At 40.4% G+C, this 20303-nt stretch overlaps 1 protein-coding gene across 8 annotated transcripts in view; it reads right to left on the bottom strand.

Moving 5' to 3' along the window:
• LOC137325306 (glucosidase 2 subunit beta-like) overlaps window positions 1-20303 on the bottom strand; it is a 205672-nt gene that overhangs the window by 103606 nt on the left and 81763 nt on the right. For all 8 annotated transcript variants that reach the window (XR_010963861.1, XM_067990240.1, XM_067990239.1 and 5 more), the window contains one exon: window positions 8775-8844. Coding sequence is in view for 7 of the 8 variants with exons in the window: in XM_067990240.1 (XP_067846341.1) it covers window positions 8775-8844 (70 nt within the window). In the remaining variant the exon portion in view is untranslated. The remainder of the gene's footprint in view (window positions 1-8774; window positions 8845-20303) is intronic.

The following is a 20303-nucleotide window of genomic DNA, read 5'->3' as shown; positions in this document are numbered from 1 at the left end:
CTTAGAAATATTTTTTTTCTTTTTTTTTCTCTGTTTGTACATGTCAGAATAGGTAATGGATTAGGCATTAGGTTTTTGGACATAAAAAAATTAACCACCATAATTAAGAGCAGACATTTATTTGGTGTCTAGTTTACTTACACAAAATCACAATTCAGATAGATTTTTATTGGACGCGTGCCTTAGTGACTGATTATGTCACATAATTGAGCCAAAAGTAAATTTCTATTGATGCCTCCAACAATGAGTGAGTTCACGATGATTCATCAGCATTGTTATATAGATATATCACCCAATACCTGAAGAGAGCACACAGGATTCACTCATTATTTCAGTATCTCATCCTGAAATTAGTTTGGAATTGTTCTACTGTCACCACACTTCAAAGAAGCTCATATTCTTCCTTTTGATTTTGGTGTTAATTGATATTGACCTCTATTGATAATATGATGAAAATACCCCATTGTTTTTTTGTTTCTTAGAAGTGGAAGTTTTCAAATTAGGAAAATGTTTCTAGTATGTTTTATATTGAACATACATCCCTGATGTAACCTTTTTCAGTTACTCCATTGAATGGAAATGTGTTCACTGTTATTTTGTGTTTCAGTACTAGGTTTGTAACAGTTTTGATCTAATAGACAATCATATAAAATGTAAAGTAACTTCTGGAAATATCCCAATCGACCGGTAAAAGAGAATTAGCATATTTGTTTTAGCCAAAAGCAAACTGACAAAGTAAATACTGAACCAGGATCATTGATTTAATTAATTCTATGTCAATCTAAACCCATAAAATCCAGGGGGGATGTTGCAGTAATAAGCACAAAGATGTGCCGCACAACGATGCAGACTCTCACTCCTAAAGCAAGATACCAAGGCGTGTGCTCTGAGGCAGATTTTTCCAACCTCGCAAGGTCAAGGTGCTCCACTCCATATACTGCCATGGAATCCGGCACCAAATTGTAACATGGTGTACATAAAGCGACAAAAAGTAAACAAAAGCATTTCCTCCCAAATGAGTGGCTGGGAGAGCAAGGGAACCGCTGGAGGCTATCAAAGTAGCCAAAAATTAAAACTACATCCAAGCATTCGTTGCAGTTTGTTGAGAATGAACTAAATCTGGAAAATAGACTACTCATGCAGAAGCAACCAACTCCACAATTTTTGTACCAACTGCATACGAGAACTACTTTTACAATTTACAAGGGTTTTTCATTATTATTTTTCTTATAGGGCTTTTCAGAAACATGATATAAAAATGGAAAACTTAAAATTAAGAACCTCGTCACTATCAGTGCCATCATGGAAAACCTCTCAGCTTCTAGTTGCGGGTTTAAATGCAAACACATGTTATTTTGATGATTCAAGACCATCTGATCAATCCCTAACCAGCAACTGTTATAAAATATATTTAAATCACTCAATAAAAATCTGTATTAAAAAAATGTACTTATCCAAGCACATTATTGGTGCTAGGCCAAAAAACTTGATTCAAATATCCATTAATAATGCTATTGATGAACCCAACACTAAAGGATAATGACCATATATTAACATAAACACAACAATCACGCCGTAGGCAACTAAATTCCTGTCACAATTCTTTTCTCAAAGCCAGAGGTTCCCATTTTAAACAATGGTTGAATCTATATATTATCAAACGGTATAGTATGCACTGGCTATTTTAGTAAGTATTTTCAAGATTATGAACTCTATTATAAAGTCTATCAAATTCAGCTGATGGCTTAAATACAGTAATTCAACTATATTTTGAAGATGCACAGACACAGCAAATCAAAACAAGTAAATAGCAGACTGAGACAATTTACTGTTTGCTAATTTAACATCTAGTTTTGACGTAAGCCAGGGGCGTTGAAAGAAAGGAAACAATGCTAAGACTTTGTAAAAATCGGTGTTAAGGCAGAATGATGATGCCTTAGAACTTTCCATTGAGCTGAACAAGACCACTTCCCACCCAAAACCAAAAACTGCACAAGGCAACCAGGTTACCTTCCAGAATGTCAGCACTGCCTTAAATAAGAAATTCATTATGTTTTATTGCTCAATTCATACTTATTTTATTTTGTATTTATATCAATCAGTATCTTCAAAAATAGTTGCAGGTTAGACTTAATAGTGGTTATATTTTGAAATAAGATCATTTATACTTTAATAAATTCACCACTGGCAGTAAATCTGACTCAATGCTACACTATAGGGGCTTGTATTATGTTCATAGGATTACACTGAAATTACAAGAAAACATGCTGTTCGGCTCAACCAGTCCATGTTGGTGTTTATCCTTCATTGAAAGGTTACAGCACGGAAGGAGGCCATTCGGCCCATCGTGTCTGCGCCAGCTCGATGCAAGAGCAATCCAGCTAGTCCCACTCTCCCGTAGCCCTGCAAATTTTTTCTTTTCAAGTACTTATCCAGTTCCCTTTTGAAGGCTATTATTGAATCTGCCTCCTCCACCCCTGTACACCCAAGTCCAAGTCATTAATATATATCAAGAAAAGCAGTGGTCCCAGCACCGACCCCTGGGGAACACCACTGTACACCTTCCTCCAGTCCGAAAAACAACCATTCACCACTACTCTCTGTTTCCTGTCACTTAGCCAATTCTGTATCCATGTTGCTACTGCCCTCTTTATTCCATGGGCTACAATCTTGATAAGCCTACCATGCGGCACTTTATCGAACGCCTTTTGAAAGTCCATATACACCATATCAACTTTAAACACAATTTGCCTTTAACAAATCCATGCAGGCTTTCCCTAATCAATCCACACTCGTCCAAGTGGATTATCGTTTCTAAAAGTTTCCCCACCGCTGAGGTTAAATTGACTGGCCTATAATTGCTGGGTTTATCCTTACACCCTTTTTTGAACAAGGGTGTAACATTTGCAATTCTCCACCACCCCTATATCTATGGATGTTTGGAAGATTATGGCCAGTACTGCCGCAATCTCCACCCTTACTTCCCTCAGCAACCTAGGAGGCATCCCATCCGGACCTGGTAACTTATCAACTAAGTACAGCTAGCCTTTCTAGTACCTCCTCTATCAATTTTTAGCCCATCCAGTATTTCAACTATATCTTCCTTTAGAGACTCTGGCTGCATCTTCTTCCTTGGTAAAGACAGATGCAAAGTACTCATCTAGCACCTCGGCCATCCCCTCTGCCTCCATGAGTAGATCTCCTTTATGGTCCCTAATTGGCCCCACCCCTCCTCTCACTGCCAGTTTACATGCCTGGAGAAGACTTTTGGATTCCCTTTTATGTTGGCCGCCAGTCTATTCTCATACTCTCTCTTTGCCCCTCTTACTTCCTTTTTCACTTCCCCTCTGAACTTCCTATATTCTGCCTGGTTCTCACTTGTGTTATCAACCTGATATCTGTTATACGCCCCTTTTTTCAGTTTCATCTTACTCACTATCTCTTGTCATCCAGGGAGCTCTGGCTTTAGTTGCCCTACCTTTCTGCCTCGTGGGAATGTGCCTAGACTGTACCCAACACATCTCACATGAGCAGTATTCCTAATCCCATGTGTCCACCCTGTTCTCACATCACTTTATTCCCTTTTATTCAACCACCTATCTAATGTTTCTCCTGCTCTCTGTCCAAAATCTCTTACATTTAACCTTTATCCATTCTCCTGTTCTAGACCCCTCATTCTATTTACTCTGTCCCATCCTAGTTTTGGGCATGGGAGCACAATTTCAAAGTTTGCAAATGACACAAAATTTGGAAATATAATAAATAATGAGGATGATCGTATGCTTCAGGACATAGACAGACTGGTGAAATGTGCAGAAACATGGCAGATGTAATTTAACAGAGAAGTGCAAAGTGATGCATTTTGGGAGGAAGAATGAGCAGAGGCAATATAAACTAAATTACGCAATTCTAAAAGGGATGCAGGAACAGAGAGCCCCGAGGGTTTACGTACACAAATCTATGAAGGTGGCAGGAAAAGTTGATAAGGCTGTTAAAAAGAAGCATATGGGATTCTTGGCTTTATAAATAGAGGCATAGAGTACAAAAGCAAGGAAGTTACGCTAAACCTTTATAAAACACTGGTTAGGCCTCAGCTAGAGTAGTGTGTCCAATTCTGGGTACCACACTTTAGGAAGGATGTCAAGGCCTTGACGAGAGTGCAGAGGAGATTTACCAGAATGATACCAGGGATGATAATAGAGAAGCTGGGATTGTTTTCCTTACAGCAGAGGTGGTCAAAGGGAGATTTAATAGAGGTGTTCAAAATTATCAGGGGTTTTGATAAGAGTACATAAGGAGAAAACATTTCCACTGGTGTGTGGGTCAGTAACCAGAGGACACAAGATAATGGGAAAAAGAACCAGAGTGGAGATAAGGAGACATTTATTTTTTACTCAGTACGTTATAATGATCTGGAATGCAGTATCTGAAAGGGTGGTGGAAACAGATTCAATAATAACTTTCAAAAGGGAATTGGACAAATACTTGAAAAGGAAAAAAATTGCCTGGCTGTGGGGAAAGAGCAGGGGAATGTGAATAATTAGACAACTCTTACAAAGAGCCGGCACAGGTGTGATGGGCCGAATGGCCTCCTTCTGTATTATAAGACTCTATGATACTCCCTTTATTCCTTCTGCATATTTTGCTAAATTCTTTTTTATTTGTATAATTACCTCTTCTATTTCTACCTTCTCGATTTGTTCTTTCAGATTGCTTTTATTTTCCCTGCCCCCATCCGTCCTAGTTTAAATGACTCTTCACTTCCCTATTTATATGCTTTCCAGTTGATTAGCTCCCTTCCTTTTCAAATGTAGCCTATCTTTGAAGAATAGCTCCCATCTTCCTAGAAGTGGTGCCAATGCCCATAAAACAAAACACCACCCCTTTAACCACGTTGAGCTCCGTAATCTTCTGATCCTTCCCTAGTCTATTAGGTCGCTAGGGGAGTAATCCAGAAATTACCACCCTTGAAGTCTTGCTCCTAAAGCTGCTTCCTAAACTCCTTTTGCAGGAGTTGCGGCCATTCCTTTCGAGTTGGCTCCCACGTGGACCACGGCGACTGGCTGCTCTCCTTCCCCTTCCACATTCTTTTCCAGTAATTCTGAAATGTCCCTTACCCTAGCACCTGGGAGGCAACAAAGCATTTGGGACTCTTGGTCTGGAATGCAAAGGATAGTGTCAACCTCTATTATCAAGTCTCTTGTTCCTAACTAAATTGCAAATCTCCACACTCACTGCCCACCCTGAACCATCTCATGCTTTTAGGTGCCACTGTAATCCAGTTGATGGTCCTAAGTCTTAACTTTACACAAAACCAGTTGGTTGTTGGAAAGGGTAACGTGCTCTAGCCTGTGCCTCCTCGCTTTCCCAAATCTGTGGATAGTTACCACTCTTTCCTCTACCACTCACAGCTCCCTATCTCTCAGCAGGGTGACTACCCTCTAAAACTCTTACTCCAGAAACCAGTCTGCCTTTTTGGTGTGTTGCATTGTCTCCAACTCGGTCTCAAGTTCTGAGATCTTGAGCTCAAGTAATCTCAGGTCGAGATACTCTCACAGATGCGTTTGTCTGAGTTAACGTCTGCTACTCAAAACCCCCACATCCTGCAGGGACTGGACATCACTGTGCCTTCCTGTGCTGCTATTCTTACTATAAATGTTAATTAAGTTGTAGTTAAGTTTATATTCTTTCTATTTAAATTTCAATTGAACTACTTTTCTTCTCCTTCTGCTCAGAATTCTGACTCTAGCCAAATTCCTGTTATGGAAGTTATTTCACACTTTGCCCACCTCACGGAATTACCAGTTCACTCCGTGTGGTGTTCTCTCAAATTCCAGTGCACATTTCTTACATTTGGGATTTCTCAGCTTTGTTTGGCTCAATTGCATTTTTATTAATCATACTTTTTTAATAAATTAATTAAACATTCACCAATAAACACACCAATTGTTACTTTTTATTTGTAGCATGGTTTCAACAATTGAAAGGGTAAAGAAGGATATCAAATTTCTGCTCAGTATCAAAAAAAATCCACATATTAGTAACAAGCTTGATCAGTAAGGTTAGAATACAAATAAGGGACATTTTTATCAAAGCAGCAGAACAATCATTAATATTCATGCCTACTACAGATAGTATCATCCCTTTTCTATAAAGAAATTTTTAGCTGATGGACTGAATCACCTTTTATTATGCCCTGATGGTTCAGCAGGTAAATGTACTGGATAATGTACTATTTAGCCGAACAGGCCAGAAAGGTCACAGGTCTGATCTCTGGTTAATATTGAGTTAGCTGATTCAGCTATTGAAGTACAATTGGCCTCAGAATCTCTATGGCAGGAAAGGAGGGGAAAAATATCAACCAGTATTGTTATGCTTGATTGCCAACCAGTGACCTCTGCTGGAAAGTGTGCTTACGTGAACATCGAAGAAAAGAATGAAGCACTTGTATTTATATATCACTTTGGGTGGACAGGCCCATGTTTAGTTGTGATACCCTCCAGTGATCAAGCAGCCTGTTGACAATCACTATCTATGCTTATATATGAAGAATGACCACATACATATGTGAGCCCCTGAAGAGCAGCCGGTATCCGTGAATCTATACCCGAGCATGACCCACTACCTTCAGAAAAAGAGGAAAGAAAACAAGGGAAAAAATTGGATTTACTTAAACAATATACATACTAATCCCCAGCAATGCATTTTTCAATATTAAGTCACTCTTGCACATGTAATAATCATCTACATTAGTAGCAAATGTATCTACACAGTAAATCTTGCAAAAGCTGTTTCAGGCACGGTACATTCAAGTGTTGTGATGTTTCATGAAATGTGGCTAGGCTTGGGGGTTTTGAAGAGATTTATTAAACACCATAATTAAGTGAATTTATCAGCCCAGAGAAAGTACAGTTCAGAAAGGAAGAGAAATGGGAATTGTGTCACCAGAGATCAAGGGAAAGGATTTAATTAATATTTATGCAACAATAAATGGTAGGTGGAGTGATACTATAAAGGTTTACCTACTTTGTACAGCATCCTTCACACACCATGGGTAACTTAGCCAAGCCTAACTGGTTCTGGGGAAATTAAGTCTCCGTGGGGAGGGGGGAGTCTGGAGGGGCGGGGAAGAGAAGAAAACAGCATTTTTCTTCTAATGGGGGAAGGTGTTACAGTGGCTAAGTTTTTGGGCAAGGGTGTGGGTAGTGCTGAATTGCTTTTGGGTGAGGGGTTGGAAGAGGCATGTTTTGTTTCTGATTTCAGCTCAATTTGGGGCGGGGAAGGGGGGGCAGAGAAGAGATATGGAGGATATCCCAGTTGCTTTGTCTGTCCAGTTTCTTACCTTGGTTTATAGAGAAAGCCAGGTTAATGCTCTAGTTTGCACGCTTCCACTCCATTATTGACATGGTCTCCTTGGTTTGGCCTTGGGCTTCTGATTGCCTACATTATGCCGAAATCTCTTTAGTGGGGGACGGGTTGTTGGGGTTGGTTATAAGCTCATGCTGGGTGGTGGCTCTGCTCAATGGGGGCTTATCTTCATTCAGTGGGCTGTGGCTCCTCACACTAAATTGAGGGGAATTGTACCTTGCCACACTCCGCTCAGTGTGGGTTGGGGGAAGGGCTCTTCCCTGCTCAATGGGTGTGGTATATGAGGGATATGAATTTTCTGATCACTGCGAGGGGCATTCTTTACTGAATGGATGGGTTAGATCTCTGTGGGTGTCAATATTTGTTCAAAATGGAGTTGTAGATCGCTCTATGTTGGGGGGTGGTTGTGGTTTTCAGATACTTCTGCTCAGTTGTGGGGGGGGGGCGGTGGAGCAGATGGGAGGTTATCTTCGCTCAATGGGGGTGTTATGTGAGGGATGGGGATTTTGTATTCGTGGGGGCAGGTGGAAAAGAGATCTCGACTCTGAGACGACATCCTTTGCTGACAGAGTGATGTTACTAAACTTTGGACAGCAATGTTTTTTCCTTCCACTGACCCGTGCTTCCTTTCGCATTAGTTGCTGATGTGAATAATAGTTTTACTTAAAGTAGGCTAGGTGTAGCAACATTATATCATTCCAACAACTGTTTTATCTTTGCTTCCACAACACCTTATTCACACATACATTTCAGTTGTCCGGTAAACAGGCTTTGAAATACCGAGATGAGATTCCCCGAGCTTCACTTCAATAATTGTCATCGGCAAGCACTTTGATTGCTTTTCTATTTTGATCCTTGGTTCTTTTCACTTGCACGTACCTTGGGCACCCAGGACTGTTACTTTTTACTCAACACGGTATGTTGAGAATTCTATGGTTGAGTGAAGGGCTATCACACAATGTTAGGTGCCCCATTATATTCAATTAGTCACATCAATGCTACAGGCGCAGTACCTTCAGATTCTTGAGACCACTCATTGTTTAAACATATAATAGATACATAGATAATAAATTTCTTGTGCTGTCACTGGTGAAGAAAAGTAAAGCAAGTCTGGTAGCATAGCAATAACATTGCTCATTACACGATTTAGGCATTACAGGATTTGGGTCCGAAAGTTATTTAATACTTAATTCAAATCTGCTAGCAAGGACTGAGGGGACTTTCATTAGTTCTGCATGTTCTACTATATCTGAATAAAAGAGCATTTAACAGAGTGTACCAGTAAACTGAAATGCTCCACCATCAATATGCTCTCTAGTCTAATCATAGAAAGGCTTTTATGCAAGTTAAAAACAATAAAAGAAATGAGGTGCAACTTTTTTCTTCAGAAAGGTTGTAAGCCTTACCTGATAGCATCTTTTGTATCCTGTAAGGAACTTTCAACTGTAATGAACTGGTCTCGAGCATCTTCAGCAGCTAACAAAATAAGATAAAACAGGGCCTATCAATATATTTAATCTGATATAACTTTAAAGCTGCACTAACAACATAAAATGTGTGGTTTGAAAATGTGTTTGTTTTAATTTATGCTGATGTTTTTCCATCCACTTTTAGTTTTACACTCATTAACTATTAGCTGATTTTTGTATCCTATTGGTGACAGATATAATAAAATGGTACGCAACAAAAGGAAAACACTACTACAAATATTTTAAAAGTTGATTCGTTATAGAAAGGTACAAAAGAAAAGTTTAAGATGTGACTTTAGGTGGAGTTTGTCATAGTTCTTCAATTATTTGAGGGAGAGTGAATAAATGCAATGAGCACCAGTTAATGTTAAGAATAGGACTCCAATTCACTTACTCCTTTAAATGTCCCATTTGGATCCTTTGTCTGTTTTGCTGAGAAATTGTGAAAAAGATTGTATTAACACACATTGGATAAGATGGCAATGGGGAGATTACAATTGACTTCGATGTTCCCAGGTAAAGGGTTGGAGAGAAATCAGCATGGTTCCTGCTCCTGATTGCTCGCTGGTGACTATTTCTAGAAAGTGAGAGTACGTGGTCAGCCAGTGAGGGCAGCATCGGGCTCGACATGTGGACCACAGAGTGAGCCCGATCCTGCTTTCACAAACTGATCAATGCACTGGAAAGCTATCACAACCCAGTACCGATGCCTGAATTATCACCTTCAGAAGGTTTAGGAAAAGAGTTAAAGGCTACATTATTCCTGGCGAGATGCTATGAAACAAAACAAAATAGTACTTCAGATCAAATCAAGTAACTTGGTCATGGGAGGCTGTTGTCCAGCTCAACCCTACCACCACCGAAACCCTTTTCTGTACACTTGTCACCTCCATATTCTACTTCGTCAACACTCTTTGCCAGCCTCCTGAACTCTACTCTTCAAAAACTCCAATTCAGCCAGAACTCTACCACCTTCACCTTATTCTACACTAAGTCCCGCTCATCTATTAGCTCCTCTTCACTGACTTTCACTGGCTCCCATCCTCTAACACATCAACTACAAAATACTACACAGGCTTTTGTGGTTGCCCCATATCCCATCTCTACAACCTCCTCCAGTTCTGCTTCTCAACTCGCAATCTCCACGCTTCTGAGTCTATACTACTGGGCAATTCCCTTCCTCCATTCTACCAGGTATCACTTTCAGCTCTCTAGAACTCCCTTTGTAAACTCTTTGACCTTGCTTCACCTCTCTTCACATTCAAGTGGCTCCTCAAAACCTACCTCTTCAAATTTCCCTTTGACCACCTCCCCCAAATTATTCTCCCAATTGCTGCTCATTGTCTAAATTTCCCTATTCTCATAGTGATGTGCCTTTTTTTTACATTAAAGGCAAAGTGTAAATCATTGTTGTCTGCCATAACCACTGCCTTCAACACAGAAAGACCACCAAAACATTAAAACTGGCCCTACAAACTTCAAATCTATCGTTTATAAAGATTAACATTGTATTAAGGATAATATTGATAATTGCTTGAGCACATTCATCATTTATGCTGTCATCTGAATCAGTGATGTACTACAAGCTAACATCGTCTTCTAGCCTGTTATCCAAGATATACTGCTTTAAGTGGAAACTGCAAATGAAAAAAATAATTGAATGTAATTACATTACAAAATGTTTTCCTTTTGTTATGTTTCCATTTTATCATATCTGTCATCAATAAGGCTTTAGTGCTAAAATGATCACAATAGAATTTTAGATCCAGAATCAAGATGAAGTTACATGCTTTAACACAGTCCTCTGTTCAAACTAAATGTTATGGAATCACTCGCCTTATATAATTCTGGTTGGAAAATATTCATTTGCTCCAAAGTGGTCTGTATGAAAGTCAATTAATTCCCATTTTGCATTAGTTTACTTTGCAACAAAACAGACAATGTAATAAGCTTGTTTACTTAAAAATCTAATCTGGGGTTCACATCGATCATTCCTTATATGCTAATTTACCCATTCAGAATGTACCATTGTGGCGAGCTTCTACACAAAGCCAGTTTTCTCACATAGCAGGGGTAGAACAATAGGAACAACATCCCGGGCTGCTCTAATGCATCTTACGGCAGCTGGATTAGAGACCAGCTCAAGCAGAGCCTGCGAACATGTTCACATTCTAGGACAGGGATAGCGCATGGTATTAAAAAATGCAATAGGAGATTGTCTGGGTAACAGAGTGGGTTAGATAACTTTCTCTCCATCTCTGTATTTTGAATTCAAATCCAGAGACAGGCTGATAGGACTCTTGCAGCAAACGGAATGAAGCAAACTTAATAAAAAGAAGTTTGGGTTGTACAAATCCAATTTCTAGTGCCCTTCACTCCTGATATAAAAACTATCTATAATTTGACAACAAATTGGCTTATAGGCCATAAAGATTTAATGTGAGATATAAGGCATAATGTGGGAAATGGAAATGTCATATTAACGTAACAGAAGAGGCTGGGGTCAAGAAGCAGCTTAGAGAACTCAGCTGATGCCTCAAGAGATAAATTGGTTGCAGAGTGTGGTATTGAGCCTTACAGACCAATATGGCTCCAGGTTAATCTCAGCTGGGGCAACAGTAGTATGCTACATCTTTGTGACTTGCATTCTTAGGATACCAACCGCACCCAGTCCCACCGCGGCTTTCTCCCCGAAATATCCTCCCTCAGTCTCCATACTGAGTGACTCCTCACCCACTGTGATCTCAATATCCATCCTGCTCCCCTTTCCAACTCTCCTCCAAATTCACCACCCTCCTGTCCCCCTTAAACCTGTCCCTTCATATAAACTGTCCTATCTTTAATCTCTCCCTCAATATAAACTGTCCGATCTTTATTCATGGCTACCCCTTCAAAATCATCTTGTTCACCATCTCTGACCACTTACTTGTTTCCAACACCACCCACATCCTCCTACCTGCTTCTAACCCCACTTCCTTCTTGAAATACCTCTGCCCCAAGTCATTTACGATTGCACTTTCAAACTCTCAACTGCCTAGTCTTTGACCCTCCATTTGCCACGATACTTTGTTTTGCTCAACCATTCCCTCATCTTCACCTTTGATGCCCTTATCCCCAGCAAAACGTTCACCTAGTTGTTCCCCCTAGTATAATTCCCATCGTCAATCCCAATGGGTGCAGAGTTGAGCATATCAAGCAAATAGCTGGCTTAGCCATCCATCACCAGATCTGGCCAGACCACAACAAGCTTTACTGGGCCTCCCCCCTCTTCTGCCAAAACTGTCCAATTCTCTAGGATCATCTTGAATAGCAAAGATAACCTGAGCTTCTTTTCTCCATTACCAACCACCTGGTAAAATCCCTATCCCCTGCCCCATCCACCCTCACCTCCATCTCTAACCTCCTCCAGCGACACCGTCCCTTTTCCTTGATATTAAACGCAGAAAAAAATCAGCAAGGAATAAACACCAGTGCTAAAGTCAACAATGATTAGTGTAGACTTTACAGAACAGGTAAAACTGTCACAACTTATGCTTTCATAGATCAACAAAATAACAAACAAATGATATTACTTGGCTATACACGTGAACCTTTTTTGTTTCGTTTGAATAGCAATGCTCCTTATGAATTTATCTGAATTTGTCCAGGTTCACTCAATTGATACTTCAGGTGATTTTGCTGCCTGATTCAGGTAAGTATAATATAAATGAGTTCAATAGGTGATACTGCCTGAAGCTATCTAGCTTTCTAAAAGAGTGTTCTGATTCCATATTCAGATCAATTGACTTTGCTCAGTTCTGTAATCGATTCAGGACTGCAAGTTATTGTGCATCTTGTTATCCAAGTGTGAAATAATGCCAGAGTAATTCAACTTTCATTAACCAGCTCTCATTAAAACCTACACTGTATTTACTTGGAGGTTGAATGATAATTCATAGCAGTGAAAAATGAAAACATACATGCAATTTATCACTCGACAGTTGGCTTGGCATTCTAGAATTACACCTTGGTAATTTTTCAGGAGTCATTATTTCTTGTAGAATAAACAAAAGTATCTCACTGGTTACAGCATGCTCTGGACATTCACATGCACTGCAAAAATTTTATAATTCACTCACACCTGCAACATTAAATTGCAGTTCTTTTACACTTAAAGAAAACCAGCATCCCACTTTCACTAGATATAATCTATTTATATCAAATCATGTAGATAGGATCAAGTCCACTGGTTCACAGTCAAATTCCATTTTTATTAAATGAAATTGCAGGATTTTTATCGGTGTTTTGGAGATCATATTGCAAGCTCTACTGGCACTCTGAAAATGAATTGTGCCCTGTTTAACATTGCATAGCTTTTTAACTGTTTTTATCCCTTGCAGGATTGGTTTGGCATTGTAACACACCTGAAACATTGCCAATGTCACAGTGACTAGAACAGATGTATAGCACCAAAGAAATACGGCAAGGACCACAGTCACCAGGAACAGGTGAAAAATAAAATTAACATTGCCAAACAAACACCATAGGGATAGTGACTGGAAAGAACATTTTAATTATTTTTAAGCTGTTTCTAGTTACCATAGCCCTGGCAGGGTGGTTTGGCATTCGATCACCCACAGATACCGTAAGGACCACAATCACCAATAACAGCTACAAGATTTATATGATTAAAAATGTAATTTTTGTCCGTAGACTATTCATAGTCCTTAGATATTGGACAAAGCGATAAAACTGAAGCATCAGAGCAGAAGCTGGAACAGCAGTGAGTCAGCTGCAGCAGTATCAGGAGAGCAGAGCAGCAGTGAGCCAGCTGCAGCAGTATCAGGAGAGCAAAGCACCAGTGAGCCAGCTGCAGCAGTATCAGGAGAGCAAAGCACCAGTGAGCCAGCTGCAGCAGTATCAGGAGAGCAGAGCAGCAGTGAGCCAGCTGCAGCAGTATCAGGAGAGCAGAGCAGCAGTGAGCCAGCTGCAGCAGTATCAGGAGAGCAGAGCAGCAGTGAGCCAGCTGCAGCAGTATCAGGAGAGCAGAGCAGCAGTGAGCCAGCTGCAGCAGTATCAGGAGAGCAGAGCAGCAGTGAGCCAGCTGCAGCAGTATCAGGAGAGCAGAGCAGCAGTGAGCCAGCTGCAGCAGTATCAGGAGAGCAGAGCAGCAGTGAGCCAGCTGCAGCAGTATCAGGAGAGCAGAGCAGCAGTGAGCCAGCTGCAGCAGTATCAGGAGAGCAGAGCAGCAGTGAGCCAGCTGCAGCAGTATCAGAAGAGCAGAGCAGCAGTGAGCCAGCTGCAGCATCCAAGCAAGCCCCAGCAATGGTCACCACTGCCCAGCATGCAAACCACCCAATCAATTGCAACTCTGCTGAAAACTGACCACAGGAAGAGAACAAGGAACTCTTGAATTTAGTGCCAGAATCAGAGAAGTATCATAGGAGCAGAAGCAATAATGCAAGATGGTTCTCTGTAATGCACAGAGACATCCTCTGACATGAAAAACACTCTATAAACACAAGTTGTTGTTGTAACTGAAACTTAACGTAAATGTTGTATTTGTTGCTTTTCCTGCGCTGCTGTTGCAGCCAGTGATTCTGCAACCAGAATTGGCAGGGGATTAAAAAGTGGCAGGTAAGAATGAAAGGGAAGGGAACCCTAGATGTGAGTACAAATCTGATGAATGAATGTGCAAACCCCATTTGAAAGCTGAAGTTGAGGTGGTACTGCATGAGGTGCTTGTGAGGACTGTTCTCTGTGCCATTTCACAGCACCATCCCCAGGGGTGAGCACTGCAACATGCCTACAATGAGGTGCAGCCAATTTTCAGGCCACAGCTGCTTGTGCCAGCTCACTTTTGCATGGTAGCCACAGGTGTCTTTAAAGCAGATGTAAGGAATCTTACAACACCAGGTTATAGTCCAACAGTTTTATTTGAAAATCACAAGCTTTCGGAGATTATCTCTTTTGTCAGGTGAGTGAGTGAAAGGTTCTCAAATCGCATATCTTATATTAGGCTGGGACACGATCACACCAATCAAAGGTGTCGTTGGTGTTCAGACAGGTTAGCCACGGAAAACAGTACATCTCAGTATACTGAATACACAAGGGTCAGATTACAAAGCCAGAGAGAGAAAGAGACCCGAGAGAGAGAGAGAGAGAATATGTCCAGTTGTATTAAATACAGATAACTTTTTATTCCCCCTGCTGGTGGGGTTACGTGTAGCATGACATGAACCCAAGATCCCGGTTGAGGCCGTCCTCATGGGTGCGGAACTTGGCTATCAATTTCTGCTCGACGATTTTGCGTTGTCGTGTGTCTCGATGGCCGCCTTGGAGAACGCTTACCCGAAGATCGGTGGCTGAATGTCCTTGACTGCTAAAGTGTTCCCCGACTGGGAGGGAACCCTCCTGTCTGGCGATTGTTGCGCGGTGTCCGTTCATCCGTTGTCGCAGTGTCTGCATGGTCTCGCCAATGTGCCATGCTCCAGGGCATCCTTTCCTGCAACGTATCAGGTAGACAACGTTGGCCGAGTCACAGGAGTATGAACCATGTACCTGGTGGGTGGTGTCCTCTCGTGTGATGGTGGTAGCAGATAGCAGTGCAGCATCTACCTCTCTGCTAACCAAGGCCCTGAGAAGACTTGTCTCCAAAGTCATTCTCAGATAGGTGTGTCAGGTCCTACAGAAATGGTTAGTAGCATCTTGGTGAATGTGGGCAATCAGACAATGCTGGCTGCTCACCCTGGAATGCTTTCTTTCATGCGGTACCATGTAAAGCATGACGTGCTGTGATTGGGCTGCTTCTGTAGAACTTTCCAATGCAAAGGTTAGTCAGGCACTCACACCAAGTAGTGACTGCACCAGGAGCAGCTGGCAGAGTCAGTGGGAAGAGGAGCCACCATCAGCACAACATCTGCCAAAGCAAGATAATTTCAACTCCCTGCAGAAGCGGGTGCTGTAGAGTGAGCACAGAGTATGTCTTCAGCATCCTGCCCTGCCTTGCATCCCTCCGCAGATCCTCCTCTTCCTTCAAACACATAAGCTCGCCTGGGATGAAAAGCTAAGGCCTCAGTACAGATTCCTGAGGAACACCACTTGTCACATCTCACCAATCAGTATACATTCCCTTTATCCCTATTCTCTATATCTTACCTCCCAACCAATTACCAACCCATGTCACCAGATTACACCCAATTCTGTGTGCTTTTATTTTTGCTAATAATCTCTTCTGCAGAACCTTATCAAATGCCTTCTGGACAATCCATATAGACAACATCTCGAGTTGCACGTACACAACATTTGTGATGTTATCACACATATGTGTATTGCACATAAGTTACACAATATGCATGATGTCACGAATGCGATGCGTGTGCATCCAGGGATCTGATTATCAGAGTCGAAGGAAGGCAGAGTTCTGGGGGTTGATGGAAGGCTGGAGGATGTTAGAGATTGGGAGGGGTAAGGCTATGAAGAGATTTAAATACGAAGATGAGAATTTTAACTTGGGGCACACTGGAGGAAACATAGAAACATAGAAAATAGGAGCAGGAGTAGGCCATTCAGCCCTTCAGGCCTGCTCCGCCATTCAAAATGATCATGGCCGATCGTCTAACTCAATACCCTATTCCCGCTTTTTACCCCCAACAGAAACATAGAAAGTCAGGACCAGACTCCAGGCTGAGGTTTTAACACAGAAAACCTGCAACAGGAAAAAATCAGGGGTCAGCTAGTCTAGAGGCAGCTAATTTGTATGTGGGCTCTGCCTAGAAAGTGCAAAGAGAAATGGTAACAAATAGATGTATCTCACTGGAAAACTGCATTCTGTTCATTCATATACTTCATGTAAAATAACAGTTTGTTGGTTTACAATTGGCCTTGTCAAACAGGAATGCTTTTAGACCACCTTCCAAAAAGACAGAGGAGTGTTTGTACATAGGAATACATAGAAGTTCCAAATGGAAGTAGGCCATTCGAAGAGTTGTAGTCCGCCAGTGTGGCATATGCAGAGTGCCACTGGAGAATTCTGGGAGTCTGTTATTCGACTGAACCTCTTCATTCAGCAAGGCCCAGACAAATGAAGGAAAATGGGAAACGCAGTAGAATTCAAGTTTTAGGCACCAGAGAGGTGCAGGCCTCCGCAAAGAACGTTCTTGGAAGTATTTGACGTGCAATCCCTGACTTTATGGCTAAACTTATTTTTTTTCAGAATTATTTTTTTTTAAACAAATATATACATAAAACAGTGTTAATTATACAACTACATATTCAGCTGGATCAGAAATCAAGATGGTGGCTGAAAGCAGTTTGAAAAAATAAAATGAACACCGTGTTTGATACCTTTAGAAAAAAATTGAGCAATTGAATTGACTGATTTCACATAAGCTCTTTGTTTCTTGGGGTTGTTTTTCGTTAGAACACAGATTACAGGGTGATTTGTTAGAGGTGTTTAAAATTATGATGGGATGGGACAGAGCAGATAAAAACAGACTGTCACCCAGTGATTGAGGGGTTGAGAACAATGAGGCATAGATATAAGATTAAATGCAAGAGATTTAGTAAAGAAAGCAGGAGAAACTTTTTTTTTTACAAAAAAGGTTATGTGGCTGTGGAATGCACACTGGATTGAAGCAGATACCATGTCAACATTTAAGAATAGGTTAGATAGGTGGTTGAAGGAAAGGGAATAAAGGGATATGGGAACCGGGCAGGCACAGGGGATTAGGACTTCCGCTCATGTGGAAGATAAACACCAATACAGACTTGCCGGGCTGAACAGCCAGTTTCCATGTTGTAATTTTTATGTAATTCTATGAAATTCCTGAATGGTAGCTTTTCTTACCTGATTATATTTGAGCGAATCAGCCTGGTTAACTTAAAAAAGTGATTATTTAACCCAATCAGAAAAGCGTATTGGATGATTTTCATGCTATACATTCAATATGTTATACAGATTATCTGCAAGATATAATTAAAATGATAGATGTATTACAATGGCGACGGTAATCTATCAACATTGGCAATTCCTAATAGTTGTAACATAACATAGTCTGAAGATGAATGTAATGATATTTGCAACAGACACATATCAAACATCTCTCCATTTCAAGAGGGAGATTGTAGTAAAAGCTGTAGCCAACCTGACAGTATAGGATTAATTTCTCGACAAGTATTTTGGCACAAAGTCTTGAGGTGTGACTATTGCCTCAAATATTGCCCCTAAAAAGAATCCTTAACAGTGAAAGCTTGGAGCTGCAATTATTGACAATAAACACAACAAATGCTCAATTTCAATGCTAAACGTTAAAGTTATTCAGATAATGCTGGTTGTAGTCTTTTTGTAGAAACTCCAGCCTTGGTGAAAAATGAGTGATGGATTAGATTGCCTGAAATCATTTTGATAAACTAAAGAAAAAGTGAGATTCTTGATCTAGATTTCAGAAAGTCAGAAGTTTTAATCAGAAGTACAGAGAAGACAGATGTAGAGAGAAACCTGTAAAGAAGAGTTAATTTTATTCAGACAGGGTTTCAGTGGTTGCTGTGATAGTTAAAAGAAATAAGAATGTGCAAGATGTTAGCTGAAGTTAAAAGATTAAGAATTAAGAAAGATTACAAATGACACACTGAAGATGTACTCCAGAGGCTGGGAACAGCCCACTGTAAAGAAAGTTGATAATGTTTCCACATAGTAATTAAACTGATACCAAATCAGAGGTTGTAAGTTTTTAAGTTAAAGTCACCCAAGGCATAGACTTAACCAGGAAAAGGACAATTGCTCTCTGTTACTTTCCTAAGCAAACTATAAAAGATTAAATTTGCCAAGTATGTATCATAATCCTCAAAACTAATTGCTATATGATACAAGTTGAACCCAGCTAAGGTTGTGATACTCTAGTTTGTAACTGAGCACTAGTATATAAAATTGAATACAGTTAAGATGTAATGCAATGCATAAGCCCAACTTGTTGTTCTGCATGTGATGATTAAGTTGATATTTGTCTTTAGACTATGCAGTAATATAATAAAATTATTAGTTGTACTTCAAATTCTCTCCTGTTTAATTCGTGATTTTTTTTTGATTATCCAAGAGTTAAACAGGTTCTTGCAGTTAAGTCAGTTTCTGTAGGATAACGTAAGAACCAAATTAGGTATCACACTTATTAACAAATCTAAATCCCAATTTAGCGTTTTCTGATCATCAAATCTGGAACCTAAATGGTCTGTACGAATTAGCTATTTACTGAATAAACTTGCTGCACCATCAGAGGAGCAACATTCGATACTAAGTTAATAGCTGTGATAGAGAAACAGGAATGAGGCAGAGAACTTTTAACCTTCACTTAGGAGCAACCTTATGCTATTGCATGCTCTTCACTCAGCAGCCCAGCCAAAAGCTGACAAACACATCTACACAATTGACTGAAAAGCAGTCCTGTACCTTGAACATGCAAATATGTGAATGGTAAATTGACATATAACTGATAAAGCAAAGTACTAATTCTAGCTCAAACACTACTAGTTAGAAGAAAGATTTGTTTGCCTCGGGTCATGTCGTTTACTTAAGCACCGTTAGATGAAACAAAAATACGAACTGGTCAATATTACATAACACAATATTACATAACTTTCTTCTGACACTGAAGAAACAACACTGATTTTTCAAAATATCTATTTTCTACATTACAGTAGTATAGTTCTGCAAAATTATGGAATAGAATCATAGAATCTTACAGCACAGAAAGAGGCCATTTGGCCCGCCATGTCTGTACCGGCTCTTCGAAAGAGCTGTCCAAAATAGTCCCACACTGCAGCTTTTTTTCCCCATAACCCTGCTAATTAGTCCTCTTCAAGTACATGTCCAATTGCCTTTTGAAAGTTCCTATGGAATCTGCTTCCACCACCTTTTCAGGTAGTGCGTTCCAGATCTTAACAACCCTCTGTGTGAAAAAGATTTCTCCCTATTTCCCCTCTAGTTATTTTGCCATTTATTTTAAATCTATGACCTCTGGTTACTGACCCACTTGCCAGAGGAAAAAGTTTCTCCCTATTTGCTCTATCAAAACACCTCATTATTTTGAATACCTCTATTAGGTCTCCCCTTAACCTTCTCTGCTCTAACAAGAGCAATCCCAGCTTCTCCAATCTCTCCACATAACTGAAGTCTTTCATCCCTGGTATCATCCTGGTAAACTTCCTCCGTACCCTCTCCAAGGTCTTGACATCCTTCCTAAAGTGTGGTGCTCAGAATTGAACTCAATACTCCAGCTGAGGCCTAACCAGTGATTTATAAAGGTTCAGCATGACTTCCTTGTTTTTGTATTCAATGCCCATTTACAAAGCCAAGTATCCCATACGCTGTCTTAACCACCTCATCAACTTGCCCTGCCACCTTCAAAGATTTGTGAATATGCACCCCCAGGTCCCTCCGCTGTTGCAACCGCCCCTCAAACTAGTACCATTTAGATTATCCTTCCTCTCCAT

The sequence above is a fragment of the Heptranchias perlo genome, chromosome 9, assembly GCF_035084215.1.
Source record: "Heptranchias perlo isolate sHepPer1 chromosome 9, sHepPer1.hap1, whole genome shotgun sequence".
Lineage (NCBI taxonomy): Eukaryota > Metazoa > Chordata > Chondrichthyes > Hexanchiformes > Hexanchidae > Heptranchias > Heptranchias perlo.
Note: the sequence above shows the minus strand (reverse complement) of the source record. Positions and strands in the feature narration are given on the sequence as shown.